The sequence below is a fragment of the Podarcis vaucheri genome (assembly GCF_965113315.1).
Source record: "Podarcis vaucheri genome assembly, chromosome: 3".
Classification (NCBI taxonomy): Eukaryota; Metazoa; Chordata; class Lepidosauria; order Squamata; family Lacertidae; genus Podarcis; species Podarcis vaucheri.
The window spans coordinates 106,659,258-106,668,102 of NC_138761.1; the positions used below are offsets into that span (position 1 = coordinate 106,659,258).

The 8,845-nt window shown below is 46.6% G+C and overlaps 1 protein-coding gene across 1 annotated transcript; it reads right to left on the reverse strand.

Moving 5' to 3' along the window:
• Positions 1-725: 725 nt before the first annotated feature.
• On the reverse strand, positions 726-3,394 carry RHOB (ras homolog family member B). The gene has a single exon (XM_082215689.1). The coding sequence runs from the start codon at positions 2,885-2,887 to the stop codon at positions 2,297-2,299; it is 591 nt and encodes a 196-aa protein (XP_082071815.1). The 5' UTR covers positions 2,888-3,394; the 3' UTR covers positions 726-2,296.
• Between the last annotated feature and the right edge of the window lie 5,451 nt (positions 3,395-8,845).

An 8,845-nucleotide genomic window follows, 5' to 3' on the forward strand; every position in this document is an offset into this window, starting at 1 on the left:
CATGTCAAAACTCGTAAATCTTTGTCAGAACAAGAATTTTGCCTGGTTGGCAACAGCCCCATATCAGACTTAGTCCTGATCTAATCAGTGTCTGCAGCTCCCATAGCACTTTAATTTACCATTTACAGCACGTAAACAAAAGTCAGCGGGCTTTAGGACCCGGAAGAGGCACTGACTTCACCCCAGCAGGACAAAGGCTTTTTATGCTTTTCAGCTGCTTGTTACAGAACTAGAGATCAGCCTCAAATACTCTCTTTTTTTTAAAGCAGCTTTCCCCTCCCTCCATAAAAGAAAACTCTCCTTTAGTGCAAGATACTCATAAGCTTAGCACAGCCACAAAACTGCAACCCTGCATGCATTTAGGCTGTTTAAATCCACAAAGTCAATGGGATTTAAAACAATTCACTCTGCACAGCATTTCAATCTGTCCAAGAGAATAAATGATTCTTCTAAGGGTGCCCCACTATTACAGTTGGGACAGAATTATAAATATATTGTCTCAAGAATCATCATCAGCTTCACTTTTTAAGCCTTTTAATGCTTTTTTAAATCCAGGACCAGGATTCATTCCACCTCAAAAAAGTGCAAAGAGCATTTGTGAGTGTAGTCATAGAATTTTTTAATACTTTACATTAAAAAAAACCACCTGCATACACAGCTTATATAATTTTAATGTAAACTACAAAGGTCTTCTCTTTTTAACCAGGTTGATTTAGTAGTGTGTGTTTAAGAGTCTTTAGTACCACTGTAAAAAAAAAAAAATTGTAAAGGGGAAGGGAAAACTAAATGTGTTCTCCGAAACAGAAGTACAGATTATTCTCACAGAGGCCTACAAGTTGCCCTGTGAAAATAAGCGTACTGCTATTTTAAATAAGCCCAAAAGAGTGCACTTAGTACTATATTAAGAAAAAAACTTTTAAAAAGACAAGTAAATGTCACAAGACATTGTTCCTACTTGTTTTTTCAAGGCAACCAAAAGGAAGTTACAGTGGTTTTACTTCTTTGTAAATTAGTAACACAGAAAACAAAGTTGGCACAATCGAGCCAAAATTAAACATTTTCAAGCCCCCTCTTGATCACCAACTGGTGAAAGTGATTTAGGTGCTTAAATCATGACATCACCAGGGGTGTTTTCGAAGTGTTTTGCTAGAAAGTGCTTAGTTGAGTTGTGCTCAGAATGAGGTTTGAGGTTCCAAGAGGGTGTTTTGCAATGCTACAGTGTTCAGATGGAAGATCAGCAAGTACATAAAGTGTTCAAAATTAAAATTAAAAAAAGGAAACAAAAACATCCTGGTTTGTGCAAAGTAGGCTCTTTTTTCTTTTTTTGCAAAGGAAGATAATTTATTTAAATAAACCACAGGGAAGCATTTGCTGACTCAAAAAGTAAGGGGAGGGGGTGGGAAGCAAGAGGGAGGGCAGGCACCAGGCTTATGAAAATTGTCCACCCATGTCCCTCTTCCCCTGCTCCACCCCCAAACTCATTCCACTGCCCTCTCCAGACCTCCAAACTCCTTTCTTAAAAAACCATCACAAGAACAAACACTGAGGGAACAGAGGCAGGCAAGAGAATAGGCCACATTTTCCCCAAGCTGAAATATAACAAGTCTCCAGAGAGAGACTGCGGCCCAGTCCAGTGTTAAATAAGTCACACTCTTTCAGTATTCCGGTTTAAACGAGAGAATATTTTATATGTACACACAGCAGAGATCCCTCCCCTCGGAAAACCACCACCCTCCTCCCCTTTTCAAAGCATCAAGGAAAATGCGAATTCACAGCAGGAGATTTGGGCGTGGGAGAGGGGAGAGAGAACAAATCTGTCCAGCACAATGTCTCTTTGTAGAGTTACTATCCGTTCAGTCCTGGGTGGGGAGACACCTCAATAGTCTTTACTATAGCCTCCATCACAATGGCTCGAGAAATGGATTCCCATATTTCGCTTGGCGATGGGTTTGCAGTCCTCCCCAGCAAGGAAAGAAAGAAAGGAAGGAAGGAAGGAGCCCGGTACATTCAAGTCTCACAGTAGCCCTTTTGGAAGGCGGGGAGAGTCGTTGCCTCTCAGTGTCAGCAAACAGGGCGATGCCTTGGCGAGGGGTCCGCCCTCTGCGATGATGATCAAGGCCTCCCCGTGTCTCGTGGGGGGTTCACACATGCTCCCGCGCCCCCTTCTAGAAGCATGCATTCCGACGGCACCCACCCATCTCTCCCCCCCCCCGGGTTTGTCATGCGCGCGGCTCTCGGCTTTCCAGCGCGCCCCTCCAGAAAACCGCCCCTTCTTTGCGCCTTTTTGCGCGCCCCATTATAGCACCTTGCAGCAATTGATGCAGCCGTTCTGGGTGCCGTAGCGCTTCTGCAAGGCGGCTCGCGTGGCCGTCTCGAAAACCTCCCGCACGCCTTCCTTGGTCTTGGCCGAGCACTCGAGGTAATCGTAGGCTTGGATGCGGATGGCCATGGCGCGGCCGTCGTCGGTGCGCACCGGCTCCTGCTTCATGCGCGCCAGCTCGTTGCGCACGTGCTCGTCGTTGCGCAGGTCCTTCTTGTTGGCCACCAGGATGATGGGCACGTTGGGGCAGAAGTGCTTCACCTCGGGCACCCACTTCTCCGGGATGTTCTCCAGGGAGTCGGGGCTGTCAACCGAGAAGCACATGAGGATAACGTCCGTGTCCGGGTAGGAGAGCGGGCGCAGGCGGTCGTAGTCTTCCTGGCCGGCCGTGTCCCACAGCGCCAGCTCCACCTGCTTGCCGTCCACCTCGATGTCGGCCACGTAGTTCTCGAAGACGGTGGGCACGTACACCTCGGGGAACTCGTCCTTGCTGAAGACGATCAGCAGGCACGTCTTGCCGCACGCGCCGTCGCCCACCACCACCAGCTTCTTGCGGATCGCCGCCATGGCTAGCTGCGCCAAGCCCGCGCGGTTATACTGCTCCAGCAGGGAAACCGCGGCCACCCCTTCCCCGCGATCGGCAGCAGCCGTCTGCTCGCGCCTTCTGCAGGGCACCGTCGCGAACCGACGCCGGGAGAGAGGCCGACGGGGCCGGGAGGATCTCGCCTGCGGGCTCCGGCCTTGCGGCGGGAACCGCCCACTTCGCCACGTCCAGGCGGGGCAGGTCTATCCGCGGCTCTCCTCCACCGGCTTCTTCTTCCGACGCGCCGTCTAGCTGCTCTTTTCCGCTCCAAATCTGGACCGGCGCGGCCCTTTTCGTCGCCGCCTGTTGCCCGACGGCTCCGGAGAAAGGGATCACTGGAGGCCGGCAAACCCTCGCAGGAAGGAATCCGACGCGGCTTTGCTTTGCCGAGCCTCCGGGCCGCGATCTGTTCTGCAACAACGACGCGCGCCTCGCCCTCTGCGCCTTCCAACAAGCGGCTGCTCCCGTCGACTTTATTCCATGGCGCCGCGGCAACTCGGGCTGTGGTATTTAAAGGCGCCGGCTACTTTCTTAATATAGCTGGCCAATGGCGACGGAGAGGGTGAGGTCATCCTTTCCCGGGAAGCCCGCGATTGGCGGCGGGGACTGCAGGCGCTTGGGCGGGGCCAAGTGCCGAGTGACTGACAGCCAACAATGGGAAGAGGGCGGAGCCCTTTCTGCTCCGGAGTGAGGCGCTGAGATTTGCAAGGAGGGATCCGGCAGAGCTAGAAGCGGAGACGGCTTCCACCTTTGTGTTTTTAACCTCCCCCGTCCCATAAGAAGCGCCCCCAGTTCCGACGAGCTCTCCGCAGTGCTGGAGAGTTTTCTTCCAACTTTTCTCCACGGTAAAGACATTTTTGCCCCTCTGAAACTGCTAGCTTTTAAACTGCTAAATGAAACTGCTAGCATTTCAACTGCTAGCAATGAAACTTTGGCATTTGCAAAGCTAAAGTAGGTTTCAAATCGGATGGGGGAGCGAACTGCATGTTTAGATTCTGACATTGCAGGGGGGTGGGGTCGCTTCCAATTCTATTATTCTTTGCTTGAGAGGTGCGCAGCAGCTGTCGCTCCATCATTCAGAAAAAGGGTCGTGAAATGTTGCTCGGTTCTCCATAAGCTGTTTTCCAAACACCTCTCGCTCTCGCTGTGTGTGTGTATTTGTACACAAGCTGCAACTGGTCACTTGTTGCCAGGCACAGCACCGCCGAAGTCAAGGAGGTGGCCCTGAAACTGCCCAGTGGAAGGGAAAGAAACTGCTGTGGCGTAAGTGGTGCGTTGGCAACTGAGATTTATTGAGCCGTTTGACAGGTTGGTGAATCGCTCATAGGTTCTGCTCCCTGCCCAACACACAACTTCATCATAATTTTGTCCTGTCATTTTCTTTTGTTCTGCAAGTGTCAGAGCTGGTGGCAAGGGGGTGGGAGAGAAGCAACATTTCCAGAAAAGCGATTGTGTCCCAATAAGAACCTAAACCTACAAGAGCAACAAAAATATCCCTCCCACTATAGGATTAAGTCCATCGATTTGCAGCCCATGTGGCTTCATTTAGAACACGGAATTGCAACGAAACATCCCCCCCCCCAATTCTTCTGCCTGCATGAGCAGCAAAACCTGGGGCAGGGGCACACACCCCTGTCACCAGATATCATCACTGCAAACCACAGAGCAGAATTAACCATAAAAGATGTGACAAAATAAAACTCAGCTGTTTTGCTTATTCTTTCCAGAGAGGTCAGCTGAGGAAAGGAGTTTCCAATTTTTATTTTTTACAGTGCCAGAAAAGAATATGTTTCTTGAAGAATGACTAAGCCTTCAAACAAACAATCTGAAAACCCCCACCCCCACATTTTTACAGTTGGCAGGCATTACTTTTTATTTATTTATTTAAATTAATATTTAGTTAGTTGGGTTTTTTTATGCTGCCTTATACTCGTAGACCTCAGGGCAGTTCTACTAAACAATTGGTGAAAGTGTGTGATTCAGTGTTTGTTTGTTTTTGTTGTGTGTGTATGTTGTCTCCATAAGCTTTCAAGCAGCTTACAGGTTTGCAAATCACAACAACCCCTAACTGAAGCATAAAGCCACAGTGTGTTAAAAGTTATTTATCTCATATAATACGCTAAGCATAAATAAAAATTAATTTTAAAAATCAAAAGATACTGGTTCTCCATTGAAACGGATCAGTTGTCCATCTCTTTCTAATGGAGCTCATTTACTAGCCTAAAGGGCATCACTGTAAAGTTTCTTGTCCTCAGATGTGTTCTGACATCACAAAGGGGATGGGATTTTCTCCCAGGTATATCTGCTGTACAGGAGAGGGGGGGCGGGGGAGACCTCTAGATGTTGCTGGATTGACTCCCAATACATTTCTGAGCACAATTCAAAATGTTGGTGCTGACCTTTAAAGCCCTAAACGGCCTCGGTCCAGTATACCTGAAGGAGCGTCTCCACCCCCATCGTTCTGCCTGGACGCTGAGGTCCAGCTCTGAGGGCCTTCTGGTGGTTCCCTCATTGCAAGAAGTGAGGTAACAGGGAACCAGACAGAGGACCTTCTTATTAGTGGCGCCCGCCCTGTGGAACTCCAACAAAAGATGTGAAGGAAATAAGCAGCTATCTTATTTTTAAAAGACATCTGAAGGCAGCCCTGTTCAGGGAAGTTTTTAATATTTAATGCTGTATTGTTTTTAACACTTGATTGGGAGCCGCCCAGAGTGGCTGGGGAAACTCAGCCAGATGGGTGGGGTTTAAATTATTATTATTATTATTATTATTATTATTATTATTATTATTATTATTATTACTACTACTACTACTACAACAACAACAACAAAGCAATAAAGGGCCTGGCTCCTGGCTCCTGCCTTTAGCTGCACTCTTGCCAGCAACTGCAACTCAGGTGAAGCCTTCCCTTCCACTTTCTCTTTGCAGCAAAAAAAATATAAAGGGTCCCCTGCTGAATTCTGCGTGTCAGTCTGCAGATAAAGACACAGGGGCATGGCAAGTTGGGGGGGGGGTCAACAAACCTACCTGTAAAGATTCTTCCGTTTCTAAGAAATCAACCACCTGATCTGCAGAACGTTTACTGTACAGATATTATTATTAAGACCATCGCAGATCATGCCTCAATTTCAAGGATAATTTTGCCTGCTTATGGGAAACCACGAATCGTAGCTCAGTTGGGACAGCATGATGACTCTTAATCTCACATTGGGCAGAAGATTCCTGCATTCCAGATGATCCTTGGGATTCCTTGCAAATCTGGAATTCCATTATTCTACGATTCTGTGATCCAACATGTTTTCATGTAGTCTTACTTAAACTAGAAGTATACAAGAGGAGTTAAAACTGTTGATTTTTGTTGGAGTTTACTGCCATCTTGTGGTCTTATGATTTTATATACAGTATATGTTGGAAACCGCCCAGAGTGGCTGGGGCAACCCAGTCTGATAACCTGGGTACAAGTATGATGATGATAATGATAATGTCTGGTCTGATGTGAGAAATTACAGGAACATTGGAAGCTGCCTTATAATTGAACCAGACCATTGGTCCATCTAACTCAGTTTTGTCTACACCAGCAGGCATGCGGGTGGCGCTTTGGTTTAAACCACCGAGCCTCTTGGGCTTGCCAGCGATCAGAAGGTCGCTGGTTCGAATCCCCATGATGGGGTGAGCTCCCATTGCTCTGTCCCAGCTCCTGCCAACCCAGCAGTTCAAAAGCATATCAGCTTGAGTAGATAAATAGGTACCGCTGTGGTGGGAAGGGAAATGGCATTTCCGTGCGCTCTGGGTCTCGTCACCAGTGCTTTTTTTCTAAAATAAAAATAAAAATATTTAGGGGTACTCTCATTTTCCTACTCATCTTGAAATACTGTCCCTCAATGATGTCAAACTTAGAGTCACAAAATGTTTAGGGGTATGTGTATCCCTGCGTCCCCCCTGAAAAAAAGCCCTGGAAGAACGATAATAAAATGAATAAATACACACGGGGTGATTTCTGGTTTTCCACTGTTCAGCAATATAGGACCAAAGAGGCAGAGAGGTAGATTAGCTAGCTAATGCTCAGTAGGTGCAGGAACAATGGAAGCTTGACTATAAAGGGATAAATTTCATTTTATATATTTGTAAAAAGCTGAACATGGATTAAAAGCCAGATAAGCAAATTTAGTAGTGTCAGTTGAGAGTAGTGCCAGTTCAGTGCTGGTGGTTGCTAGGTTGCGGAGGTCCTTGTGACACACCCTTCATTGTGACACCTCCCTCTGCTGGCTCCTTGGTCACTAGGGCTCTAGAGGCATAGCGAGCTCCTTTGGTTTGATCATTCAGGGAGTGAGAGAGAAAGTGGATGGAGATGTAAGTAGACTTTCTCGTCAGCCTCTGCATTCTGTGCTGGTAATGCTCCATGACAGTCTTAGGGAACATTTAAAATAGGGAGGTCCTAAGGAAAATCAGGACATTCCAGGATCACATCAGAAACTGGGACAGCTTCTGTAAATCTGGGACTGTCCCTGGGAAATGGGGGCACTTGGCGGGGTCTGAAATTTCCCCTATTCCAAACTCAGTGCTACTGATGCTACAGAAAGTCGGGGATCTCAGATCTCTGCCTTCATGAGAATGAAGCTCTTCCCTCAAAATCCTATACAGTGGTACCTCGGGGTTACATACACTTCAGGTTACAGACTCCGCTAACCCAGAAATATTACCTCGGGTTAAGAACTTTGCTTCAGGATGAGAACAGAAATCGTGCAGCAGCGGCAGCAGGAGGCCCCATTAGCTAAAGTGGTGCTTCAGGTTAAGAACAGTTTCAGGTTAAGAACAGACCTCTGGAACGAATTAAGTACTTAACCCGAGGTACCACTGTATAGTCTTTAGAAAGAAGTTATCAATCACTTAGAAGAGTTATTTAGCTTCCTAGCTGTAAGCTACTCTGTTACTTTACATATCAACAAAATATTATATATATATATATATATATATATATATATATATATATATATTTGCTTTCGTAGATTTTCACGGGTACAGGAATGCAGGTTTTGGTGTCTTCGGGTGTCTTCCCGTGTAAGAGTCGGGGTGTCTGTGCGACGTTTCGACGAGGTCTCACTCGTCATCTTCAGGCTGGTGCTTTCGGCTTCTTGTTACTGGAACAGAGCAGAATCTGGTGTTTGAGTTCCTATAAATACCACACCCCTCAACAGTATTTATAGGAACTCAAACACCAGATTCTGCTCTGTTCCAGTAACAAGAAGCCGAAAGCACCAGCCTGAAGATGACGAGTGAGACCTCGTCGAAACGTCGCACAGACACCCCGACTCTTACACGGGAAGACACCCGAAGACACCAAAACCTGCATATATATACACACACACACACACACACACACACACACACACACACACATGCACGCGCGCGCGCACACACACACACACACACACACACACAGGAAAAACCACCAGGCTCTGTCTAGTTGATACTCTATTATTTTAATTATTGTTTAGGTCACCTGATAGGACAATATCCTTTGTTAGTAGCTTACAAACATATAATGGACAAAACACAAATCCAATAAGAAACACAGTGTGAAACAGCATATGAAGCACAGCTTCAAAACAATGCAATACAATAAAGGCAGAGAACTCTATAAAGTGCTTCCCTGGCATCACCTCTTGATATTATAAAAATAAAAGATACACTTGGCAACCCCTCATTTGCACATTATTCAGAACATGGCGATAGAATTCTGGATTGCACTGCTTCAGCCTGCAGATTTGTAGGAGGGTGAGTCATATCTTTGAATGCTGCCTCATGTTAAGAGCGCAGAGAGAAAGGAAACATTCCTAAAGATGAACCTTCCTAAAGATGAACATTTTTTAGACAATGAGCATTTGTAGAGTGGCAAAGGTAAAAGTTCTTCCTTTTTCAATTTAGCACCCCTTTCTGGTTTT